Source organism: Papio anubis, chromosome 11 (genome assembly GCF_008728515.1).
Source record: "Papio anubis isolate 15944 chromosome 11, Panubis1.0, whole genome shotgun sequence".
Classification (NCBI taxonomy): domain Eukaryota; kingdom Metazoa; phylum Chordata; class Mammalia; order Primates; family Cercopithecidae; genus Papio; species Papio anubis.
In genome coordinates, this window is record NC_044986.1 from 80,696,332 (window position 1) to 80,723,457 (window position 27,126).

At 37.7% G+C, this 27,126-nt stretch overlaps 1 protein-coding gene across 6 annotated transcripts in view; it reads left to right on the forward strand.

Moving 5' to 3' along the window:
* Positions 1–27,126, forward strand: part of CCSER2 (coiled-coil serine rich protein 2) — a 188,225-nt gene that overhangs the window by 29,578 nt on the left and 131,521 nt on the right. For all 6 annotated transcript variants that reach the window (XM_009214468.3, XM_009214469.3, XM_017962838.2 and 3 more), the window contains exons 2-3: positions 13,124–14,579; positions 15,732–15,928. In XM_009214468.3, the coding sequence (XP_009212732.2) occupies positions 13,163–14,579; positions 15,732–15,928 (1,614 nt within the window). In that variant the 5' untranslated portion in view covers positions 13,124–13,162. The remainder of the gene's footprint in view (positions 1–13,123; positions 14,580–15,731; positions 15,929–27,126) is intronic.

Consider the following 27,126-nt stretch of genomic DNA (forward strand, 5'->3'; position numbering starts at 1 on the left):
CTTTTGTAGGAGGAGTTAAATGTAGAGATCCAGGGTTTGGGAGTTCTCTGAATAGGAGTATGCAGGTGCTCCTGAGAGAGAAAATGAAAATGAATGCCAAGAGAAGGAGGATAATGTGGAATGTGCCGAAATTTATTTCATACCTCTTTCCCTAATGAAAGCGTCCTTATTTGGGGTTTACTTTTTTATTTTTATTTTATTTTATTTTATTTTCTGAGATGGAGTCTCACTCTGTTGTCCAGGCTGGAGTGCAGTGGTGCAATCTCAGCTCCCTGCAACTTCTCTCTCCCGAGTTCAAGTGATTCTCCTGCCTCAGCCTCCCAAGTAGCTGGGATTATAGGCACCCACCACCACACCCAGCTAATTTTTGTATTTTTAGTAGAGATGTGGTTTCACCATGTTGGCCAGGCTGGTCTGGAACTCCTGACCTCAGGTGATTACCTGTCTCGACCACCTAAAGTGCTAGGATTACAGGCATGAGCCACCGTGCCCAGCCGGGGTTTACTTTTTTAAATGGAAATTACATATGGATGCTTTCAAACATAATGTTTAGAGAAAACAGCATAATTCACCCCTAGTGTTACTTACCACTCACCTTTTAATAGTTTCAGTTTTAGCTGTCACACTCCCTTTCTTGAGGGGTGTTTTGATATTTAATGGAGTGTTTCAGATTTTCTTACTTTGTGATTCCATCATTTTTTTTTGTATTTATTGGTTGTGGTTCTTCTATAAAGAAGATTTTCTGTCAGTTTTTTGATTACTTTGAAATACAGGAAGAGGATACATGCTTAATTCTTTTATCAATTTGTAGAGTAAGTTGTCTTCACAGTAAGGCTTATTTTTACTCTTTATAGGATTAGAAGTAGTTTGAGGCTTTTAATTTTTTAAGAGAAGTTTTAAAAAATGAAGCATAACTTGCATACTATAAAATACATAAATCTTTTTTTTTTTTTTTTTTTCCTACCCAGGCTGGAGTGCAGTGGTGCGATCTCGGCTCACTGCAAGCTCCGCCTCCCAGGTTCATGCCATTCTCCTGCCTCAGCCTCCAGAGTAGCTGGGACTATAGGCATGTGCCACCATACCTGGCTAATTTTTTGTATTTTGAGTAGAGATGGGGTTTTACCGCGTTAGCCAGGGTGGTCTATCTCCTGACCTTAGGATCCGCCCGCCTTGGCCTCCCAAAGTGCTGAGAATTACAGGTGTGAGCCACTGTGCCCGACCAAAATACGTAAATCTTAAATGATGTACTCTTGGTGAATTTTACACCGTCCAGATCAAGTTGCCAACATCTCAGTCAACCCCTTTTCAGTTAGCCCCCTCTTGCAGAGTTAATCTCTGTCCCGGGGATTTTCAACATATGAACTCCAGATCGGCAGAATCAATATCACCTGGAAACTTGTAAAAAGTACTTTTTCCTAAGGCCTTACCTTAGATATGTTGATTCAGAAACTCTGGGAGTGGAGTCCAGAGATCTTGTTTTAATGAAGTCTACCGGGTGATTCTGATACATACAAGCACTGTGGAACCACTGTTGTATTCTAACGCATATTATCATAATTAGTTTAATCAGTTCTTGACCTTACTCTCACGTAAGTCGATCAACTGAACATTTCTCACATTCTGTTTCCCCCAGATGCACTGGAGTTTTTCCTGTGCCCCTGGGTGAGAAGTCTTGCTGCAGTTTAAGGCTTCCCCAGCAGTTTAAGGCTTTTGCTTCAGAGGACAGAAGGAGGCAGGGAAGTGAGAGGCTTTGTGTTTGTTTCAGTGCAGCCTTTGATCACCTCCTGCATGCCTGTGCCATTAAGAGGGGGCTTTCTCATATGTTTCTCTTGAGTACTAGGAGGAGGAGCCTGCTGTTGTGCTAGTCCACATTTGGCTTTTAAGCAGACATTAAAATGTTAGCTTATTACTCCTTTTTGTGGTGGTCATTTCTGTCTCTTATGCTCAGCCAAAAGTGAAACTGTTAAATGTCCCATCTCTCCTTGGAGGGGCTTGTCTCCCTTTGGAATTGGGTTTACTTGGTTGCCTTACAGTATCAGCTTTCCGATGGGCTTATGAAAGGTTATGATTTTGAAGATTATCTGGCTCTTCCAGGGTTTTAGATAGGAGTGAAATTAATTGCAGCTTTTTACATCGAAAATGGAAATCTGACCTTCATATAAATGGAATCACACTATGTTTATCTTCAAGTCTCTGGATTCTCTTGTTTAAAGGAGCCTGTTAGTTTTTCTGTATTGTTGTGTATAGCAATAATTAGGTCTTCATTACCATGTTGTAGTCTAGTATGTGGAAACTACCACTAACATTTTTCTTTTTTTTTTTTGAGATGGAGTTTTGCTCTTGTTGCCCAGGCTAGAGTGCAATGGTGCCATCTCACCTCACCACAACCTCTGCCTCTTGGATTCAAGTGATTCTCCTGCCTGGCCTCACTAACATTTTTCTATGAAACTATAATTCTAATGTATGTAGATCTTTACAAAATGTTTCGTGTTTAGGTATTTACTGTTTGTCGTATACTGAGCAAGCTTGGACTTCAGTAATGTATCCTGGTGAATCAAACCCAGTATGTGCCATTAGTGAATTTATGGCCTAGTAGTCTTCCATCCGTGTTAATGTTACTCCTGTTACTCTTATTCCTGATGCTGACCTCCTATGGCTTTGTCCCTACTGCCCATTTAATTTAATTTAGGGAACTTTGCTCAAGCAAATCCTATATAGACTGAAATATTAAATGTTTGCTTGTGATTTGACCTAGTGTTTGCGAAATGTCTGTACTTAATTGTTATACTTGTCTACTATTTTAAAAGGCATTATATGGGTCAGTATTCATGTAGTTTGGCATGTGTCATCTTTTCCTAGCTTTCTGCACATTAGTGACATTTGCATGCCCCACAGGTATTTGAGTTTTGTGTTCCTGTACCAACTGGTAAAATTTGGAGGGAGAAAGTTTTATGGTTTGGCCAGGGGAACTTCTCGTTCCTCTTTACTTGTTAGTATTTTTGTTCTTTTAAATTTAAATTTCAGGAAGTAATACACATTGGATCTGCGTAATAACCTTATTTAATGTTCTTAAAACACAAATTCCTTGTGAGCCTAACTTTTACAAGTTACTTTGAACTCCATTTATGTGAGTGAAAATGAAGTTGTAGCTGGAGCACAGAAAGGTCATGTTGATACAATAAAGAGCCTTTGTGTTGAGCATGGCATGTCCTCTTTAAAATCTTGAAGAATCTGGAAGTAAGTGCACTGTTTTAAACCTTTACTTTGGCTAAAGTTGTCATTTTTGCTTATCTAATTGGTATTTTATTTTATTTTAGAGATGGAGTTTCACTCTTGTCACCTAGGCTGAAGTGCAATGGCACAATCTCCGGTCACTGCAACTCTCTGTTTCTAGGGTTCAAGGGATGCTCTAGCCTCAGCCTCGCAAGTAGCTAGAATTACAGGCACCTGCCACCATGCCCAGCTAAGTTTTAAATTTTTTTTATTTTTTATTTTTAGTAGAGATGGGGTTTTACCATGTTGGCCAGGCTGGTCTCAAACTCCTGACCTCAGGTGATCCTCCCGCCTCGGCCTCCCAAAGTGCTTGGATTACAGGCATGAGCCACCATGCCTGGCCGCTTATTTAATTGCTATAATCAAGCCTTTGAGTAAGCTTATGCCACAGATGACAGCCAGGAAAAAATGGGAAAAGGGGATATGAAAGAAGTAGTTGAGTAACACAAGGTTAAAAAAAATCACTTTAAATTCTAATCTAGTTGTCTGAACGTGAAAGCCAATTTCAGAAGTAACTGCTTATACGTGTGTAGTCATCAGTACTGTTGTTCAGTTAATTGCTCTTGTACTTAGTAGTGAGTTTATGTCTGTTTAAACTCCTAAAATGCAGACAATTTATACCTTCTAAAAAACTATTTGAAAAACTAGAAAAAGACAGTGAGTGGGTGGTTCCTCAGATGATGAGGTAATGGATATGAAAGGAGTTTGAAAAAGTGACAGCTCTTACTGTTCTGCTAAATTTCTGTAATTAATACCTAGGTCCTTTGCCGTCTTTATGCTTCTCCTCTGACATTAGCCATTCAGTCCCTTCCTTCATTCTTGTCCCTTGCTGTCAGTAAGCTTCTTAGAATACAGGTATGCACCGCTTAACGAAGGGGATCTGTTCTGAGAAATGCCTCCTTAGGCCATTGTTGTTCCGCGAACATCAGAGAGTATACTTACACAGACGCAGATGGTATAGCCTACTATACACCAAGGCTATATGGTATACTATCTTGCTCGTAGGCTACAAACCTGTACAGCATATTACTGTATTGAATACTGTAGGCAGTTGTAACACAACGGTAAGGAATTGTTTATCTAAAGTTATCTAAACATAGAAAAGGTACAATAAAAATACTATATAAAAGAGAAAAAATGGTGGTATACCTGTATAGGGCACTTGAATGGAGCTTGCAGAACTGAAAGTTGCTCTGGATGAGTTGGTGAGTGAGTGGGGAGTGAATGTGAAGGCCTAAGACATCATTGCACACTAGTATAGACTTTATAAACAGTGTACAAACAGGATACAATAAATATGTAAAAAATGAAGTAATTGCATTACAATGTTACAATGGCTACCATGTCACTAGGCTATAGGAATTTTTCAGCTCCATTATAATCTCTTGGGACCATCGTTGTAAATCACTGACTGTAACATCATTGTGTGGCCCACTGACTGTATTTCATTTCTTTGTCATGAAGGCAGTTTTCATTGGCCCTGGAATCAGGTAAACTTGAACCCGAATCCTCTTTGCCAGTTTATGAATTTGTGACTTTGGGACAAGTATATTAGCCTCTCTGAATCTTGGTTTTAGCTATTTAAGATGGGAAGATATCTACTACCCTATAATGTTATAAAGATTAAACAAAAAGGATGAAGTGGTAAGCATGGTACGTATCATGTAAGTGCTTAATCATATTTGCTGCTGCTTTTCCCTTATTCAGTTTTGGATTCCTTTTAAAAGTGAGAAACTTGTTTTATGGTTTTTAAAAAAGGCATTTATAAGTATTTTTGAAATTTTTTTTGTTTGTTTGTCTTGAGATGGAGTCTCGCTCTTTTGTTCAGGCTGGAGTACAGTGGTGCGATCTCGGCTCACTGCAACCTCTGCCTCCTGGGTTCAAATGATTCTTGTGCCTCAGCCTCCTGAGTAGCTCAGATTACAGGTGTGCACCACCACACCTGGCTAATTTTTGTATTTTTGGCAGAGACAGGGTTTCACCATATTGGCCAGGCTGGGCTTGAACTCCTGACCTCAGGTGATCTGCCTGCTTTGGCTGCCCAGAGTGCTGGGATTACAGGTGTGAGCCTAATTTTTCAGGCCACCTGTCCTGAAAAAAAAAATTTAAAATATGAAATACCAATACTGTAAATGTGCTATACTTTAAAAAACTATTCTTAAAGAAACTAAAAAAACCTGACATTTTCAAGCACTGTTTCAGATATTAGTCTAGTTCACCATTAAATTAAAGCTCACAGATGGCATTAAAGTGTCTCAGAGAAGATTATATCATTAGATGAGGTAGGCAACATACATTTTTTCAAATTGTTAATGAATGGATTTTTTAGACACCTAACCGATTACAGATTAGGTAAAGTGCATCAAAGACAGCTTGGCTACCAAAATGAAGCAGACTCACAATGTCTATTTTATTTTATTTCAAAATTATAAGCAAATATAAGCGAAATTTTCATGAACATTTAAAGACAGAAGGTATCTCATCAACAAATGAAGTGATAATATTCATAACGTAAACTTTATAGTGGAGCTGTCAGACTAGTTTATCTTAAGACCAAAAGTTCAAGATGATTGATGTCATTTGTGTTGCAATTATTTGTACATTTAGAAATCAGTATTCTTTATAGAGAATAGCACATTCAGGTTCTAACATTATTCTTTTCTCCCACGAAGTGGTGGAACCACAAACACTAGTAACAGTGTGTCTGTCTTTTGGGCTCATCTTGTGCCTCTAATTTATTAATGCTGAAGATGCTCTTGGGAGGTAACATGTATTACCCTCATCTTAGGCAGGAAAATAGAGACACAGAGAAGGGAAAGAGTATGATTTTCTTTCTGTGGTCTACTTGTGACAGGCAGGAAAATGTTAAAGCCTTTCTGATTCACAGGCTCTTTAGTCTTTAACATGTATTATTTATTGATTTGCAAAATGACCCTACTATGTAATATCAATACCAGTTTTCTTATGTTTATACCAAAAGTGGTTGTAGGTGTTTTGTGGAAAAGACCATTATCAAAAAATGAGGAAGACAGTTGTCTGGCATGGATACTGCCACTGTCCCTTGCTCTGCTCCTGGCAAACATTGCTGCTTGATCATGTCACTACTTCAGGTTTGAAGCTAGATTTGACCTCAGCATCCTTTTGTTTTTTAAAAACGTTAATGTTAAATTTTTAGTGGAGATGAGGTCTCACTATGTTGCTCAGTATGGTCTTCAACTCCTGAGCTCAAGCGATCCCCTCGCCTCAGCTTCCCAAACTGTTGAGATTACAGGCATGAGCCACTGTGCCTGGCCTCAGAATCTTTTTCAACATATTGCCCAAGGGAGCTATTACCAGTCAATCACAGGTCCACAAAACAAAGTTCTTTTTTAGTCTTTCCTTACTGTTAAATTAATCTGCATTAAGAGATTATGCATTTACTTACAAGTTTAGGATCTGTTAAATTTGTATTCCTGTAGCTGACCTCAAAGTATAGTATATAAGACTTAGTTTATGTTCTCAGCAGGTTTACTTTCCCGTGGGTCAAATAGACATACACACAATTAGAAGACAAACTCAGCTATATTATTGCTGTGAAGAGAATAGAGAGTGATGTAAGATTAATTTTAACTGGAAATGTTGGTGGATGTGGTGATTTTGAACTTTGAGGCTAGAATCTTCCAAGTGGTCTGTAGCAAAGGCATAGAAGATAGAAAATATAGGATGGATTTTGGGGAATGACAAGTAACATATCTTGACTTAAGTATATAACAAGGATAAGGTAGAACCAAGTAGCGTAGCTTGCTCCCTGTACAATGAGTTTTGGGTTTTATTTTGTTGTTCCTAGTCTCACAGATGGTTTTTAATCAGTAGAATGACGTGATCCAGGTCTGTGCTTTAAGAAGATAAATGCTGACAGTTTGAATAGAAGTAAGGTTGGAATCTTGACATGAATGTAGGAATCCTTGGTAATAGTACAGGAAGAAATGATGAGCATAAGAACTAAGATTGTGGAATGAAAGTGGTGAATTTAGAATAAATTTTAAAGGTAAAATTAATGTGATTCCTATAGGATTAAATTATCCCTAGAGGCTCCAGCATTTCTTTGGAAGGATATCCAGTTATTTCCTTTGTATATTCCAAGTTTAAAAACATTTTTAAAGGTGATTTTTTTCTCTGCTTGTATTTCTGGAGAATTATTTCTTTATCCTTGATATTTCATTAACTTAACTAGGATATGTATTTGCATCTGTGATTTGGTATATTTTTTCTTTCCTTCCATAGATTTTTTTCACCTTTATTTTAGGGATATTTTCTATTATGTCCTCCTGCCTTTTATCTTCCATTTAATTAGTTATTCTACTTCAGAGATACTAATTATCTTTCTGTTTAGCCTTTGTCCTACATTTTCTTTCTCATTCTTTTGATATCTTTGTCTTTTTTTTTCTCCTCAATACTTTTTTTTTTTTTTTTTTTTTGATACAGGGTCTCACTCTTTCAGCCAGGCTGGCGTGCAGTGGCTTGATCACAGCTCACTGCAGCCTCGACCTCGTGGGCTCAGTTGCTCTTCCCACTTTAGCCTCCTGAGTAGCTGGGACAACAGGTGTGCACCACCATGGCTGGCTAATTCTTGTAGTTTTTGTAGAGATGAGGTTTCTCCATGTTGTCCAGGCTGGTCTCGCACTCCTGGTCTCAAGTTATCCACCCACCTCAGCCTCCTTAATATGCTCTTGTTACCTTAAGATTTTTCTCCTTGCCATTTGTTTAAGTCTTTGGTTCTTTTTCTTGCTTTTTTTTTTTTTTTTTTTCAAATTCATTGTTCTTCTTAATTGGTTTCCTTAACGCTGAAGCCTTTTTTTCAATTTACCTGTTTTGTCTTTTTATCTTTGGGCTTTTGTTTCATTAGATGCATGTTTTTTTGTTTTTTTTCTTTTTTTTGAGACGGAGTCTCGCTCTGTCGCCCAGGCTGGAGTGCTGTGGCCGGGTCTCAGCTCACTGCAAGCTCCGCCTCCCGGGTTCCCGCCATTCTCCTGCCTGTAGCCTCCCGAGCTAGCTCGGGACTACAGGCGCCCGCCACCTCGCCCGGCTAGTTTTTTGTATTTTTTTAGTAGAGATGGGGTTTCACCGTGTTAGCCAGGATGGTCTCGATCTCCTGACCTCGTGATCCGCCCGTCTCGGCCTCCCAAAGTGCTGGGATTACAGGCTTGAGCCACCGTGCCCGGCCAGATGCATGTTCTTATTAGGTTGTTCTGTGTTACAAGAAACTGTTTATATGATTGTATGGCCATTTCTTTTTGTCTTGCTCAGGCTTAATTTGGATATCTAGGTCAAGTACTTTGCTTTTGCCCTTCTGTGGCCCTATGCTTTCCCATTTCCTTAGATTGTGTTAAACGTCCTATACGTGTCTCATTTCATACTGCTGAGGGTATAGTACCTTTCTATGGGCTTCAGATCCTTCCCTCAACTCAGTATAGGGCCTTAGAAGTTGACAGATCTGATGATGCCTCTGCCTAGGTTTTGAAGCCTCTGTGCTTAGGATATTTTTCCTCAACTTTTCTAGGGCATGACAAATCAAATTTTTCTTTCCAAACTAGAGGTGTTTCTTAAACTTTTCAAGTTTTTTAGTTCACATTTCTTTCTCACTGCTGCTTCCAGGCAGTAATCAGGCTAGTCATACTGTACCATACAGAATTTTTTTCTGTCCACCACTTTTTAAAGTTTATAGGTTCTTAGTTTAAATAGCTTTTTGTATTACACTATGTAGGTGATGGGTTTTCCGCTAAAAAATCACATGCACACAAATATATATATATTTATATATTTATATCTTTTATTAGTTGTTGGTAACAGGACATTCTTTAGTCTTTTTTCACTCTATACTTGAACATTTGTGTGATTTTCTAAATATTTACTTTTGACATAATTAATAACATGTGTGATAGGAACTCTACTTCTTAGGCCAGGGTTGACTTGGAATCAGTTGTTTTAAAAAATGAAAAAATTGGTCTGGTGCGGTGGCTCGTGCCTGTAATCCCAGCATTCTGGGAGGCCGAGATGAGTGGATCACCTGAGGTCAAGAGTTTGAGATCAGCCTGGCCAACATGGTGAAATCCTGTCTCTACTAAAAAATAGAAAAAATTAGCCTGGCATGATGGCGGGCATCTATAATCCCAGCTACTCGGGAGGCTGAAGCAGGAGAATTGCTTGAACCCATTAGGTAGAGGTTGCAGTGAGCCGAGATCATGCCATTGCATTGCAGCCTGGGTGACAGAGAGGGACTCCATCTCAACAACAATTACAACAAAAATTTTAAAAATTTAGCTGGGTGCAGTGGCTTATGCCTGTAATCTCAACACTTTGAGAAGCCAAGGTGGGAGGATTGCTTGAGCCCAGGAATCCCAGACCAGCCTGGGCAATATAGCAAGGCCTCCACCTCTATAAAAAGTAAAAATAAATTAGCTGGCCATGGTGGTGTGCACCTATAGTCAGTCCTAGCTGCTTGGAAGGCTGAGGTAGGAAGATCGCTTGAGCCCAGGAGTTTGAGGCTGCAGTGATCTGTGATTGCACCACTGCACTCTAGCTGGGTGACACAGCAAGACCATGTCTCTTAAAAAAAAAAATACAGTGTCATACACTATGTTAAAAAATCAGTATCCCTAAGGCATTTTTAAAGTTGCATTTTTGCTTGTTAGTGTTTTTACAGAATTCTTATATAATTACAGTGAACATATTGTGACCATATATTTGTTAATATTGGGACAAACATTTTAATATGTCTGGCTCATCTTTATAATCTCATCACATGATATATCATGATTCATTAAAAAGTTACTCATAGAAGACATTAGTGGTTTCTAGTTTTATGCTCTTTTGTGTGTATTGAACCTTTTCATTTTTGTAGTTTTGTGTTATATTTAAAATAAATACAAGCTTTGCACGGTGGCTTATGCCTCTGATCCCAGCACTTTGGGAGGCCAAGGTGGGAGGATCACTTGAGGCCAAGGCAAGAGGATCACTTGAGGGTAGGAGTTCGAGACCAGCCTAGGGAATATAGCGAAACTCTGTCTCTACAAAAATTTTTTTTAAAAAATTAGCTGTGTGTAATGCTGTGTGCCTTTAGTCCCAGCTACTTGAGAGGCTAAGGTGGAAGGATCACTTGAGCCAGGGAGGGGGAGGCTGCAGTGAGCCATGATCGTGCCACTGCACTCCAGCCTGGGTGACAGAGCAAGATCCTGTCTCAATAAAATAAAATAAAATAAAAATTGTGTAAAATTGAGATTAATGGATAAATCAACTTTATTAAATCTTTACACTTCTCACCCTGGCACTGTCATTTGTATTTATGTTACCAGATGGAAATTCTTTGGAGATAGTTGTCTAAAATGACAGCTTATTACTCAACCCTTAATACCAAAAGAATTGTTTGATGCCATTATATTCTTCACCTACATACTTCTCATGGCTTTAGTAATTAAGGTTTTTCAAATGTCTTCTAGCTTTTATAAAATCATGTATTTTTAAAAAAATATATTCTTTAATTACCTTTTATTTCACGGGCTTTAAGGGAACAGGTGATTTTTGGCTGCATGAATGAATTGTGTAGTGGTGAAGTCTGAGATTTTAGTGCACATGCCACCCGAATAGTGTGTAGCACCCTACTACATTGTGTAGTTTTAAAAAATCTCTCACATCATCCCCCCTTCTGAGTTTCCAGTGTCCATTCTACCTCTCTGTATGCCTTTGCATACCCATAACTTAGTTCCCAATTATAAGTAAGAACATATGGTATTTGGTTTTTCATTCCTGAATTACTTCAGAATAATGGCCTCTATCTCTATCCACATTGCTTCAGAAGATATTATTTCATTCTTTTTTATGGCTGAGTAGTATTCCATGGTGTATTTTCTTAATTCACTCATCGGTTGGTGGGTACTTAGATTGGTTCCACATCTGGCAATTGTGAATTTTTCTGTGATAAACATACATATGCAGGTTTAAAAATTTTTTTTTTTTAATTTTTATACAGTTTTCCTTTGGGTAGATACCCAGTGGTGAGATTGCTGGATCAAATGGTAGATTTAGTTCTTTGAGAAATCTCCATACTGTTTCCCATAGAGGTGATATTAATTTACATTGCCACCAGCAGTACCTAAATGTTCCCTTTTCATCACATCTATGCCAATATCTATTGTTTTTTGGCTTTTTAATAGCCATTCTGGCTGGGATAAAGTGATACCTCATTGTGGTTTTAATTTGCATGTCCCTGATGATTAGTGATGTTGAGCATTTTTTTCATGTTTCCTGGTCATTGTATACCTTCTTTTGGAAAAATGTTTATTGATGTCATTTGTCCACTTTTTGATGGGATTATTTTTTTCCTTGCAGATTAGTTGGAGTTCCTTATAGATTCTGGATATTAATCTTTTGTTAGATGAATAGTTTGCAAATATTTTCTCCTATTCTGTGGGCTGTTTACTCTGTTTATTTTTTGCTGAGCAGAAGCTTTTTAGTTAATTAGGTCCCATTTATTTTTTTTGTTGCATTTGCTTTTGGTGTCTTAGTCATAAATTCTTTGCCTAGACCGATATCCATGAGAGTTTTTCCTAGGTTTTCTTCTAGCATTTTTATGGTTTCATGCCTTAGATTTAAGTCTTAAATCCATCTTGGGTTGATTTTTGTATATGGTAAGAGATAGGGATCCAATTTCATTCTTCTACATGTGGCTATCCAGTTTTCCTGGCAACATTTATTGAATAAGGTGTTCTTTTCCCAATTTTCATTATGTATGCTTTGTCAAAGGTCAGTTGATTGTATTTGGCTTTATTTCTGGGTTCTCTACTCTGTTCCTTTGCTCTATGAATGTACTTTTATACTAGTACCATGCTGTTTTTGTTACTATAGTAGCCTTGTAGTATAATTCGAAGTTGAGTAATGTGATGCCTCCAGATTTGGTTTTTTGTTTAAGATTGCTTTTTGGTTCCATATGAATTTTAGGATTGTTTTGTCTAATTCTGTGAAAAATGATGTTGGTATTTTGATACAAATTGCATTGAATCTGTGGACTGCTTTGGGCAGCATGGTCATTTTCATGATATGGATTCCTCTAATGCATGAGCGTGGGATGTATTTCCATTCGTTTGCATTGTCTGTGATTTCTTTCTGAAGTGTTTTACACTTCTCCTTGTAGAGATCTTTTACTTCCTTGGTTAAGTGTACTCCTAGGTATTTTATTTTATTTTTTTGCAGCTATGGTCAAAGGGATTGAGTTCTTGATTCTCAGCTTAGTCATTGTTGGTGTGCTACTGATTTGTGTACTTTGATTTTGCAACCTATACTTTACTGGATTTATCAAATCTAGGAATCTTTTGGAGGAGTTCGTAGAATTTTCTAGATATATAATCATATCATTGGCAAACGGAGATAGTTTGACTTCTTCTTTTCCATTCTGAATGCCCTTTATTTCATTCTCTTGCCTGAGTGCACTGGCTGTGGCTTTCCGTATGTTCTTATTTTTAAAGGAGAGACTTTTACCCAAAATGAAAAAATTATTTGAATTGGAAAATTGGAAGAAGTACTCTGAAAGTATTATTTTTTACATAGTCAAATTTGGCAGTTTAATTTTATTATTTCTGGATTTTGCTGTCATTCATAGCATATGTTTATAAAAGTTTATAAAAATGTTCTTTATTTTCTTCCAACATAAAGTTATTAATTTAATTAGTGCATTCAGTATTTGCCAGGAGTTCTGTAGGAATCATGAGTAACTTTTGGGCTTTTCTGCATATAAAAGTGTAAGTATCATATTATGTAATAATTCATATAATTATCCTTATTTAGGAATGTTTAATGTGCTGCTTTTTTCTCTTCACAGATTCTGTCAGCTTTTAAGAACAAATGCACCTTATAGCTCATGGAAGAAAAAACACAAATCAAGACGTTTTTGGGTTCCAAGTTGCCAAAGTATGGAACAAAATCTGTAAGAAGTACATTGCAGCCGATGCCAAATGGGACACCTGTTAATTTATTAGGAACTTCCAAGAATAGTAATGTCAAAAGTTACATCAAAAATAATGGCTCTGATTGTCCATCATCTCATTCATTTAATTGGAGAAAAGCAAATAAATATCAACCTTGTGCACAAGGTGCTGGAGAGCCTAACAATACTCAAAATTCACATGATAAAATAATTGATCCTGGAAAACATGTTCCTACTCAAGGAATATTTGATAAAAATGGGATGAAGGGAGGTTTGAAAAGTGTTTCTTTATTCACATCAAAGTTAGCAAAGCCATCCACTATGTTTGTGTCATCTACAGAGGAGTTAAACCAAAAGTCTTTTTCTGGACCATCAAATTTGGGTAAATTCACCAAAGGCACATTATTAGGAAGGACTTCATATTCTTCGGTCAGTACTCCAAAATCACAGTTGAATGGATTTTATGGAAACCGGTCGGCTGGTAGCATGCAAAGGCCTAGAGCAAACTCCTGTGCCACCAGAAGCAGTTCTGGAGAAAGCTTAGCTCAATCCCCAGACAGTAGTAAATCTGTTAATTGTGAAAAAATGGTAAGATCACAGAGTTTTTCACATTCCATTCAGAATTCATTCCTTCCACCTTCATCTATAACCAGATCACATTCCTTTAATAGAGCTGTGGATCTTACAAAGCCTTATCAGAATCAACAGCTATCCATTAGAGTGCCTCTACGGTCAAGTATGCTAACAAGAAATTCCCGGCAGTCTGAAGTACTCAATGGGAATGAACATTTGGGGTATGGATTTAATAGGCCTTATGCTGCTGGTGGAAAGAAGTTGGCTTTACCAAATGGCCCTGGTGTAACTTCTACTTTAGGTTATAGAATGGTTCATCCCTCTCTACTGAAATCTAGCCGATCTCCATTTTCTGGGACTATCACAGTTGATGGAAATAAAAACTCACCTGCTGACACATGTGTAGAGGAAGATGCTACAGTTTTGGCTAAGGACAGAGCTACTAATAAGGACCAAGAACTGATTGAAAATGAAAGTTATAGAACAAAAAACAACCAGACTGTGAAACGTGATGCTAAAAGTAGATACCTGAGTGATGATGTGGATGACATTTCCTTGTCGTCTTTGTCATCTTCTGATAAGAATGATTTAAGTGAAGACTTTAGTGATGATTTTATAGATATAGAAGACTCCAATAGAACTAGAATAACTCCAGAGGAAATGTGTCTCAAAGAAGAAAAACATGGAAATGTGCCACCACAGGATATATTTGATTCCCCCAAGGAAAATGAAAAAGTCTTCAGTAAAACTGATGAATGGATAGATATAAGTGTCTCTGGTAAATATTACTAACCTTAAGTTTTTTTGCTTTCTTTTAGGTAATATAACTGAACTTATATTTAGGATTATCTTCAGATAGATTTCAAGATATTATCAGTTTCACGGAGGGATGGATCTAGACAAAATTGGGGTGGGGCAACATTTATTTTCCTGTGACTTCCATACCCCATTTTTCACTCTATCCAAGACAGTATCAGTAACATTTGTTGTTATTAATTATAACATTTATTGTTCTTTGGCTATTATACACAGCCTATTCCTGCTTAGTATAGACAGTGCTTCTAAATGACTTTTCCCCTACTTACCTCCACCAGCGTGGTATGCCATTAAACAAACCATCTCTTCTCTTAGGGTAGCATTTCATTGCTATTTGTTAAGAGTAAAGCTGTACCAAAGGGGAAATTAGATAATATAGGTTATGTCTAATCTGATGGATTTTTTTATCTTAGGAAATTTTTCTTGTTTAGCAATTTTTGTAGATGCGCTTCCTGAGAGAGGTTTATTTATTTATTAAACTGAAGAAAGTGAAATAATACCTGTTAAACATTTCCTCTTATGTTTGATTATCCTGTTAATAAATGCTGGAGAAAATGTATTTGGTATTTGTACACCCATATACCTGAATAAAGAACAACTAAAGGGATTAGACATAGACATGTGGTATAATGAGGGGACTAGAGCATGCATAGAGATGCATGTACAAACCCTTGATTATCTATAGGTCTTCTAAAAGAGACTACCGGAACAAGTTTATTTCCTTTTAGGGAGGCAATTATGAGTACCCTACATTATTTAATCTCTGAAGTTAAATAGTGTACACAGAGGAAAAGGAGTTTCCTGGCCAGTGTTTAAATATCTTGGGAAATATTATAGGAATATTAAGGTTTATTTACATTTTTGGAAATATTACGGAAGTGAAAGATGACTAAATGAATTTTCTTTTCATCTATTAGAAAATATTTCAGTAGGTTATTTTAAAGATTTTGCCTCTTGATGTTTTACTGCTTAGGATATAGAAAGTGCTGCAGTTATGAGTGCTTTTTTTGAGCCAGCTTTTTGGCTATGACATTCCAGATTATTAGCACTTATATTTTTAGGACATGAGAAACAATTATATTTTTGTGACTCAATAACCTTTTTTCTCTTGAAGACAGGAGTGAATGTACAAAACATACTTCTGGGAATAATTTGGTTTCACCAGATACAGACTACAGAGCTGGTTCTTCGTTTGAACTATCTCCATCTGATAGCTCTGATGGAACATACATGTGGGATGAAGAAGGCTTGGAACCCATTGGAAATGTCCATCCGGTTGGGAGCTATGAGTCCTCTGAAATGAACAGCATAGTATGTATGGATTTATATACTCTTGGAATATTTTGTTTACCCTACTATAGACAGACTTGTGATATGATTGATTTTTTAAAAAATTTATGAATTAACTTTACTGCTTTGAGAAATGGGAATTCATATTTGTTAAGAGCCTATAAAATATCTGACTCTAATGTGAAATAAAGCATGGAGAATGTATGACATTTGACGTAAATATACTCAACATGTGTACATACATATTCATCATACATATGTGCATATTAGTAGGTTAATCTATGCCAGTGGTTCTCAAAGATGGGGGGAGGAGGTCAATGACTGGAGGTGGTTTTGGTTGTCATATTGATGAGTGCTTCTTGGCATCTAGTGGGTAGATGCCAGGGAGGTTGTTTAACATCCCACAGTGCACAAGACAGAGACCACAATGAATTATCTAGCCTAAGATGGCAGTAGTGCTGCTGTTGAGAAACCTTGGTCTATGCTATACTGAGGTAACATTGAAGTGCCAACTCTGAATGGGATAATACCAGTATATTTTTTTACTCTTAGAAAGTCTGTTGTGGGTCTGGACAGCTCTCTAGGGCAGCTGTCTTTAGTGATCTAAACTGCTTTGATTTTGGGGCTTGACCATCTTTTGAGGTCCCTTCTTGTCACTATGGCAGAGGAAGAGAGTGCCAGAGTATCTCACACATATAATTAGTTGCATTGGCCTGCAGGCAACACTTAGCACTTCCATTCATGATCTGTTGACCAGAACTAATCATGTGGTCCCACCTAAGTACTAAAGGGTTGGGAAGTGTAATCTTCGTGTGTGCCTGGAAGGCAAGGGAACCAGGTATGAGCAAGTGTTAGAAGACCTGCCATGAATTTATATGTGTAAATTTTAAGAAACATGGCAAGTAATGTGGATAATATACCGTATGGGTAAACTGTAACTGGTATGTTTGAAGTGACTCATTGCAGTTATTCAGTATATAAAATATTATTTTCCAGTAGTTGTATGGGAAAATTGGTAGTCTTTGTGGATATATTAAATTCCAAGTGGATTTCAGGCAGTGTAATTTTCTATACTCCTGTAAACCTTTTACTTAAGCCGTTGTTACCAGAGGCTTAAATTGCACAAATATTTTTTTTAACGTCTATCAACACCTTGCATGCAAACATTTAATTTAGAGACAGTGTCTTCACTTCATTAGATAAAGGAGGCTCAGAAAAGATAACAGTTTAAGACCTTACATGCTGTCTTACTAGGCGTTTTAAGGCAAATATGATTGAAGTGCAAATGAACATGGTGTCCAGCAGATGGCAGCAATAAACCACTTAGTACCTGACAGTTTTTAGAGGCTAACCATCTTCAGTTCATTGTTCCTGTAACTAACCCCAAAATAGCTTTCTCTAAAATATTGCAGACTGCATCTGGATTGACTGTTAGTCCTTAAGATCCCTGAGTTTCCTCCTTGTTCAGTAGGTTTCTGTATATGGTATGGGAAGCAACAAAAACATTCATTCTGTGCTTTGGAACAAGATGGTGTTTCTGTCTTTCTCTTCTGATCTAAGGAGAAGATAAAGTCTGAGAAAGGATAGAAAATTGATGGCAAAAGCTGAGAACAGTGTGTTGAGTTCTTCTACAGTGATGTTGGATTTACCATTTTTGCTCTGAAGTTATGTGAATTTTTTGTTTTGTATAAATTTTAGGCATGTACCTGTTCAAAATGGTTGTTTTTTTGTTTGTTTGTTTGTTTGTTTTTTTTGGTGAATTGGACTTTCCATCATTACTTAGTGATCTTCTGTATCTCTAATTATGCTTTTTGTTTTCAGGCTTCTTTTTTTCCAAATAGTAATATACCTTACCAGTTTTATTTGTGTATTTTCCCTTCTTTTACTATCAGTCTTTTTTATATATAGCAAATAGTTTATTATTTTAAAATTTTCAATTTGTCTTTTTCTTTTGACTAGTGAGTTTAATCCTTTTATGTTTGCGTTTATTGTTATACTTGGACTTTATTTACTCTGCCATCTTACTATTTTTATTTAAATTGTCTTGCTTTTTTTTGTTTCTTTCTTTTTTTTTTCCCCCTAAAGTGGTTCAAAGTAGTATCTCTTACTTAACCCCCAAAGACCTTTAGCTTATTCTCACTTTTCTTGGTCTCTGCAACACTGCTTCTTCCAGTCGAGGTCAAGATAAGGAGCTTTCACTAGAATATACATCAACTGTGTCACTTCTAACACAGTTTAATTCCACCCACTGTTCATTTCTGCTGAGATTGTTTTTCTAGTAAGTCTTCCTTTTTGAAAGAAACAGTGTGTTCATATACATTCTGGTGCAATCTGCTAATCATGTCAGGGATCCCAACAAATAGTTTGTAGACTGATTGCTTTTCATAACACCAGTATAGAATCCTGGTTATTTATTTGTTTAAACGCTACCAGTGTTATGCAGAGGTCTAAATTACATACAGTAAAATGCGCAATTTTTCTGCAGACAGACTGGAGAATTTTGATAATATGGATGTATGTGTATGGATGATTATACATATGTGATTTTTCTTAAAATCATCTTTCCCCCACTGTATTTCAGGGTCATCTTTGTCATAAATGAATGGCTGCATATATAAATATTGCATAGACAAATATTTCTGTTTATTTTGTCAGTTATATGTTATTTTCATTTTTGTAGCTTTAAAAGAAATTTTGCTGCCTGGTAGGGTAAGTCTTCCAGCTTTGTTTTTTCCCAAGATTTCCATAGCTCTTCTTAGTCTTTTGTATTTCCAATTAAATATTAGATTGAGCTTGTCAATTTCCAGAAAGGACCTGCAGGGATTTTGAATGGGATTGCATTGAATTTATAGATGAGTTTGGAGAGAATTGACATATTTATGATGGAGATATAGTCCTCCATTAATTTCATACTTTAGAAATACTTCTTGCTAATGTTTTGTACTTTTCTGCAAAATGTTACACATATTTGATTTTGACACTGTAAGTGGTACCATTTTTATAATTTTATGAGTTTTTGTTGTATATACAAATACACCTGATTTTTGTTTGTTGACTTTTCTAATAACCTTGTAAATTCATCTACTAGTTACAGTAATTTGCCTGTGGATGGTTTTGGAACTGGTATATACACTATATAATCATACCATTTGCAAAGTTGTCTCACCATCCCAGCGCTTGCCCTATTACATGAGTTAGGACCACCAACATAATGTTGAATTGAAATGGTGATAGAATTTCAGAGACAAAGCCTTAATAGTTCACCATTAAAGTTTTTGGAAGCTGAGAGGGAGTTTAATCAGAATATGGAAACTCTCTTTTATTTTGTTTGCTGAATTTTTGTTGCGAATGAATATTAAGTTTTACCAAATGCTTTCTCTACATCTGTTGAGATAATGAAATTTTTTTTGTGTTAGTGTGCTAGATTGCGTGGCTTGATTTTCAAATAGTAAACTACCTTTCCATTCTTAGAATACATTCACTTGGTCATCATGTATTATCTTTTCAAATGTAGTTAAACTAGATTTTCTAATTTTTAAATTTTAAAATTATTTTTTAAAATTAATTAATTTTTTTTTTTTTTTTTTTGAGATGAAGTCTCGCTCTTATCACCCAGGCTGGAGTGCAATGGTGTGATCTTGGCTCACTGCAGCCTCTGCCTCCCAGGTTCAAGCGTTTCTTCTGCCTCAGCCTCCCGAGTAGCTGAGATTACAGGTGCCTGCCACCATGCCTGGCTAAATTTTGTATTTTTAGTAGAGTCAGGGTTTTACCATGTTGGCCAGGCTGGTCTCGAACTCCTGACCTCAGGCGATCTGCCTGCCTCAGCCTCCCAAAATAGTGGGATTACTGGCATGAGCCACTGCGCCTGGCCTAAAAATTAATTTTTAGAAAAGAGATGGGGTCTTGCTATATTGTCCAGGCTGGCCTTGAACTCCTGGGCTGAAGTAATCCTCCCTCCACAGTCTCCCAAGTAGCTGGGACTACAGGTGCATGCCACCATACCCAGCTCTGCTAATAGTCTATGTTTTTGCATGTATGTTCATGAGTAAGATTGTTCTGCTCTGTAATTTTCTTGTTTTTCTTTCTGATGATGTTGCCATGTTTTGGATCAAGATCATGCTGACTTTATAATGAGTTGAGAAGTGTTTTCTTATTTTTCTGTCCTTTGAAAGAATTTGTGTACAACTAATGTACTTATTCCGTAGGTATGTAAAAGAATTTGCCAGAATTCAGCCTTCTGGAACTGGAGTTTTCTTTATGAGAAAGTTTTTAGTAACAGTTTTAATTTTTAGATACTGGCATATTAAAATTTGTATGTTGGTTTTTGAAAATTTGTCCATTTCATCTAAACTTGTCATTTGTTGGTGAAAGTTGACTAGGATTATCCTTTTTAAAACATCTTTAGGGTCTTATAAGGACGTCTGCTTTTCATTCCTGATACTGGTAATTGGTGTTTCCTTTCTTTTTCTTCATTTCCAAGAACCAAATTTGGGCTTTGCTGATTTTTCCATATTGTGCTTATTTTCTGTTTTTATTAATTTTGGTTTATATCTTTATTTGCTTCCTTCTACTTTTCTTATTTTTTTAAAATTTATTTATTTATTTATTTTTATTATTATACTTTAAGTTCTAGGGTACATGTGCACAACGTGCAGGTTTGTTACATATGTATACTTGTGCCATGTTGGTGTGCTGCACCCATCAACTCGTCAGCACCCGTCAACTCGTCGTTTACATCAGGTATAACTTCCAATGCAATACCTTCCCTCTCCCCCCTACCCCCTCCCCATAATAGGCCCTGGTGTGTGATGTTCCCCTTCTCGAGTCCAGGTGATCTCATTGTTCATTGTTCAGTTCCCACCTATGAGTGAGAACATGCGGTGTTTGGTTTTCTGTTCTTGTGATAGTTTGCTGAGAATGATGGTTTCCAGCTGCATCCATGTCCCTACAAAGGACACAAGCTCATCCTTTTTTATGGCTGCATAGTATTCCATGGTGTATATGTACCACATTTTCTTAATCCAGTCTGTCACTGATGGACATTTGGGTTGATTCCAGATCTTTGCTATTTGAATAGTGCTGCAATAAACATACATGTGCATGTGTCTTTATAGCAGCATGATTTATAATCTTTGGGTATATACCCAGTAATGGGATGGGGTCCATATGGTACTTCTAGTTCTAGATCCTTGAGGAGTCATGCATACTGTTTTCCATAATGGTTGAACTAGTTTACAATCCACCAACAGTGTAAAGTGTTCCTATTTCTCCACATCCTCTCCAGCACCTGTTACGCTTTGACTTTTAATGATTGCCATTCTAACTGGTGAGATGGTATCTCATTGTCGAACGTTGCATTTCTCTGATGGCCCATTGATGATGAGCATTTTTTTCATGTGTCTGTTGGCTGTATGCGTAATCAGCTGCTTTTGAGAAATGTCTGTTCATATCCTTTGCCCACTTTTTTGATGGGGTTGTTTTGTTTTTCTTGTAAATTTGTTTGAGTTCTTTGTAGGTTCTGGATATTAGCCCTTTGTCAGATGAGTAGATTGCAAAATTTTCTCCCATTCTGTAGGTTGCCTGTTCACTCTGATGGTAGTTTCTTTTGCTGTGCAGAAGCTCTTTAGTTTTAATTAGATCCTGTTGTCATTCCAGCTTTTGTTACGTTGCTTTTGGTGTTTCAGACATGAGTGCTTGCCCATGCCTATACCTGAATGGTATTACCTAGGTTTTCTTCTAGGGTTTTATGGTGATAGGTCCTAACATTTAAGTCTCTAATCCATCTTGAATTAATTTTAGAGTATAAGGAGTAAGGAAAGGATCAGTTTCAGCTTTCTGCCTACTGACTAGCCAATTTTCCCAGCACCATTTATTAAAAGGGAATCCTTTCCCCATTTCTTGCTTATTTTTTCTGAGGTTTGTCAAAAGATCAGATGGCTGTAGATGTGTGGTATTATTTCTGAGGACTCTGTTCTGTTCCATTGGTCTATATCTCTGTTTTGGTGCCAGTACCATGCTGTTTTAGTTACTGTAGCCTTGCAGTATAGTTTGAAGTCAGGTAGCGTGATGCCTCCAGCTTTGTTCTTTTGACTTAAGTTGTCTTGGCAATGTGATCTTTTTGGTTCCATATGAACTTTGAAGCAGTTTTCCAATTCTGTGAAGAAACTCATTGGTAACGATGGGGATGGCATTGAATCATGTAAATTACAGCCAGGCAGTATGGCCATTTTCATGATATTGATTCTTCCTATCCATGAGCATGGTATTCTTCCATTTTGTTTGTGTCCTCTTTTATTTCTGAGCAATGGTTTGTAGTTCTCCCTTGAAGAGATTAGTTTACATCCCTTTTAAGTTGGATTCCTAGGTAGTTTTATTCTCTTTGAAGCAATTGTGAATGGAAGTTCATTCATGATTTGGCTCTCTGTTTGTCTGTTACTGGTGTATAAGAATGCTTGTGATTTTTGCACATTAATTTTGTATCCTGAGACTTTGCTGAAGTTTCTTATCAGCTTAATGAGATTTTGGGCTGAGATGATTCGGTTTCTAAATATACAATCATGTCATCTGCAAGAAACAGAGACAATTTTGACTTCTTCTTTTTCTAACTGAATACCCTTTATTTCTTTCTCTTGCCCACAGTTGCCTAGCCAGAACTTCCAACACTATGTTGAATAGGAGTGGTGAGAGAGAATCCTATCTTTAATGCCAGTTTTTCAAAGGGAATCGTCAGTTTTTGCCCATTCAGTATGATATTGGCTGTGGGTTTAATCATAAATAGCTCTTATGATTTTTGAGAATCGTTCCATCAATACCTAGTTTATTGAGAGTTTTTTTTTTTAGCATGAAGGGCTGTTGAATTTTGTCAAAAGCCTTTTCTGCATCTATTAGAAGAGATAATCATGTGGTTTTGTCTTGGTTCTGTTTATATGCTGGATTCGTTTATTGATTTCGCGTATGTTGAACAACCTTGCATCCCAGGGATGAAGCCCGCTTGATCTGGTGGATAAGCTTTTGATATGCTGCTGGATTTCTCAGTATTTTATTGAGGATTTTTGCATCGATGTTCATCAGGGATATTGGTCTAAAATTCTCTTTTTATTGTGTCTCTGGGCTTTGGTATCAGGATGATGTTGGCCTCATAAAATGAGTTAGGGAGGATTCCCTCTTTTTCACAATATTGATTGGAATAGTTTCAGAAGGAATGATGCGAGCTCACTCCTTGTACCTCTGGTAGAAATTCAGCTGTGAATCCATCTGGTCCTGGACTTTTGTTGGTTGGTAGGCTATTAATTATTGCCTCAATTTCAGAGCCTGCTATTGGTCTATTCAGGGAGTTCAGCTTCTTCCTGGTTTATTCTTGGGAGAGTGTAAGTGTCAGGAAATTATCCATTTTCTTCTAGATTTTCTAGTTTATTTCATAGTAGAGGTGTTTATAGTATTCTCTGATGGTAGTTTGTATTTCTGTGGGAATTAAGTTGGTGATATCCCTTTATCATTTTTTATTCGTCTATTTGATTCTTCTCTCTTTTCTTCTTTATTAGTCTTGCTAGCAGTCTATCAATTTTGTTGATCTTTTCAGAAAACCAACTCCTGGAGTCATTGTTGATTTTTTTTTTTTGGAGGGTTTTTTTGTGTCTCTATCTCCTTCAGTTCTGCTCTGATCTTAGTTGTTTAGGTACTTCTGCTAGCTTTTTGAATGTGTTTGTTCTTGGCTATAGTTCTTTTAATTGTGATGTTAGGGTGTCAATTTTAGATCTTTCCAGCTTTCGTCTGGGCATTTTAATGCCAATAAATTTCCCTCTATACACTGCTTTAAATGTGTCCCAGAGATTCTGGTATGTTGTATCTTTGTTCTCATTGGTTTCAAAGGACATCTTTATTTCTGCCTTCATTTTAGTTGTATGTGCCCAGTAGTCATTCAGGAGCAGGTTGTTGTTCAGTTTCCATGTAGTTGAGTGGTTTGAGTGAGTTTCTTAGTCCTGAGTTCTAGTTTGGTGCACTTTGTGGTCTGAGAGACAGTTTGTTTATACTTTCTGTTCTTGTACATTTTGCTGAGGTGCTTTACTTCCAATTATGTGGTCAACTTTGGAATAAGTGCGATGTGGTGCTGGGAAGAATGTGTATATTCTGTTGATGGGGTGGAGAGTTCTGTAGATGTCTATTAGGTCTGCTTGGTGCAGAGTTGAATTCAATTCCTGGATATCCTTGTTGGCACTTGCAATAAGTTGATCTGTCTAATGTGACGGTGGTGTTAAAGTCTCCATTATTATTGTATGGGAGTCTAAGTCTCTTTGTAAGTCTCCTAAGGACTTGCTTTATGAATCTGGAATTGCTCCTATGTTGGGTGCATATATATTTGGACCGTTGTCTTCCTGTTAGTTGATCCCTTTACCATTATATAATGGCCTTCTTTGTCTCTTTTTTGATCTTTGATGGTTTAAAGTCTGTTTTATCAGAGGCTAGGATTACCTTCCTAACTTTTTTGTTCTCCATTTGACAGTGATCTTCCTCCATCCCTTTATTTTGAGCCTATGTGTGTCTCTGCATGTGAGATGGGTCTCCTGAATGCCAGCAGCAAACTGATGGGTGCTTGACTCTTTATCTAATTTGCCAGTCTGTGTCTTCTAATTGGACCCGTTTAGGTGTTTACATTTAAGAGTAAATATTGTTATGTGAACTTGATCCTGTCATTTATGATATTAGCTGTTATTTTGCTCGTTAGTTGATGCAGTTTCTTCCTAACATCGATGGTCTTTACATTTTGGCATGTTTTGCAATGGCTGGTACTAGTTCACCCATGTTTAGTACTTCCTTCAGGGTCTGTTGTAGGGCAGGCCTGGTGAAACAAAATCTCTAAGCATTTGCTTGTCTGTGAAGGATTTTATTTCTCCCTTCACTTATGAGAGCTTTCAAGTTTGGCTGGATATGAAATTCGGGTTGCAAATTCTTTTCTTTAAGAATGTTGAATATTGGCCCCCACTCTCTTCTGGCTTGTAGAGTTTCTGCGAGATCTGCTATTAGTCTGATAGGCTTCCCGCTTTATTGGGTAACCCAACCTTTCTCCTAGCTGCCCATAACAGTTTTCCTTCATTTCAACTTTGGTGAATCTGACAATTATGTATGTGGGTTACTCTTCTGGGGTATCTTTGTGGTGTTCTCTGTATTTTCCTGAATTTGAATGTTGGCCTTTACTAGGTTGGGAGTTCTCCTGGATATCCTGGAGAGTGTTTTCAACTTGGTTCCATTTCCCCCTCACTTTCAGGCACCAGGGTCAGGCGTGAATTTGGTCTTTTCACATAGTCCACACTTCTTGCAGGCTTTGTTCCATTTCTTTTTCCTCTTTTTCTTTAGACTTCTTGCTTCATTTCATTCATTTGATCTTCAGTCGCTGATACTCTTTCTTCCAGTTGTCAGTCGGTTACTGAAGCTTATTGCATTGTCATGTATTTCTGGTGTGGTTTTTATCTCTGTCAGTTCATTTATGGCCTTCTCTCTGCATTGATTATTCCTAGTTATCCATTCTTCATTCTTTTTCCAAGATTACAAGTTTCTTTTCTTTGGGTGCGTAGTTCCTCCTTTAGCTCTGAGGGTTTGATGGACTGACTGCCTCTCCCAGCTTGTCAGATCATTCTCCGTCCAACTTTGATCAAGTGGCTGGCGATGAGCTGCGTTCCTTTGGAAAGGAAGATGCGCTCTTGTTTTTAATTTCCAGCTTTTCTGCCCTGCTTTCCCTATCCTTGTGGTTTTATGTAGCACGTTCTTTGATGATGGTGGCGATACTGATGAGGTTTTGGTGTGGGTGTCCTTCCTGTTTGTTAGTTTTCCTTCTAACAGTCAGGACCCTCAGCTGTAAGTCTGTTGGAGATTGCCTGAGGTCCACTCCAGACCCTTTTTGCCTGGGTATCAGCAGCAGAGGCTGCAGAAGATAGAATATTGCTGAACAGCGCATGTACCTGTATGATTCTTGCTTTGGAAGCTTCGTCTCAGGGGTGTACCCTGCCGCGTGAGGTGTGGGGTGTTGGTCAGCACCTAGTGGGGGGATGTCTCCCAGTTAGGCTACTCAGGGGTCAGGGACCGACTTGAGCAGGTGGTCTGTCCGTTCTCAGATCTCAACCTCTGTGTTGGGAGATCCACTGCTCTCTACAAAGCTGTCAGACAGGGTCGTTTGCATCTGCAGAGGTTTCTGCTGCTTTTTGTTTAGCTGTGCCCTGTCCCCAGAGGTGGAGTCTACAGAGACAGGCAGGCCTCCTTGAGCTGCTGTGGGCTCCACCCAGTTTGAGCTTCCCAGAGGCTTTGTTTACCTACTTAAGCCTCAGCAATGGTGGTCGCCCCTCCCCCAGCCTCGCTGCTGCCTTGCAGTTAGATCGAGGACTGCTGTGCTAGCAATGAGGGAGGCTTCGTGGGCGTGGGACCCTCCCGGCCAGGTGTGGGATATAATCTCCTGGTGCGCTGTTTGCTAAGACCCTTGGTAAAGCGCAGTATTGGGGTAGGAGTTACCCGATTTTCCAGGTGTTGTGTGTCTCAGTTCCCCTGGCTAGGAAAAGGGATTCCCTTCCCCCTTGCGCTTCTCAGGTGAGGGGATTCCTCACCCTGCTTCAGCTCTCACTGGTCGGGTGCAGCAGCTGACCAGCACCGATTGTCCGACACTCCCTAGTGAGATGAACCCTGTACCTCAGTTGAAAATGCAGAAATCACCCATGTTCTGTGTCGATCGCCCTGGGAGCTGGAGACTGGAGCTGTTCCTATTAGGCCATCTTGCTCTGCCCCCAGGACGTTTTAAAATCCCTTCTACTTTTCTTTAGTTTAATTTGTTTTTTCTTTTCCAAAGTTTTTGACATGGAAACTAGATAATTGGTTTTTTGCCCTTCTCCCTTCTCTGGCATATGAATGAATTCTCATAAAGAGAAACCTGTATTATTTGGGAAAGAATGCATTCCATAAACACCCTAGTAGTAAATATAGCAGTTGGTTTCACTTTACGTGCCTTGTTTTAAAATTATGAATTCTAAGGCATGTTGTATAGGCCATTTTCCTTAATGCATTTATATATCCATGAACAATATACAGTATGATTTTGTATGTGTTTTACACCTTAGGTAAGTGATGCATAATATTCTACAGGTTCTTTTTTTTAACTCATTCTTTTTTTTGTGTGTATATGTGTAGTTCTAATTCATATTTATTACTTCATAATATTCTGTCATTTGAATATACCAGGA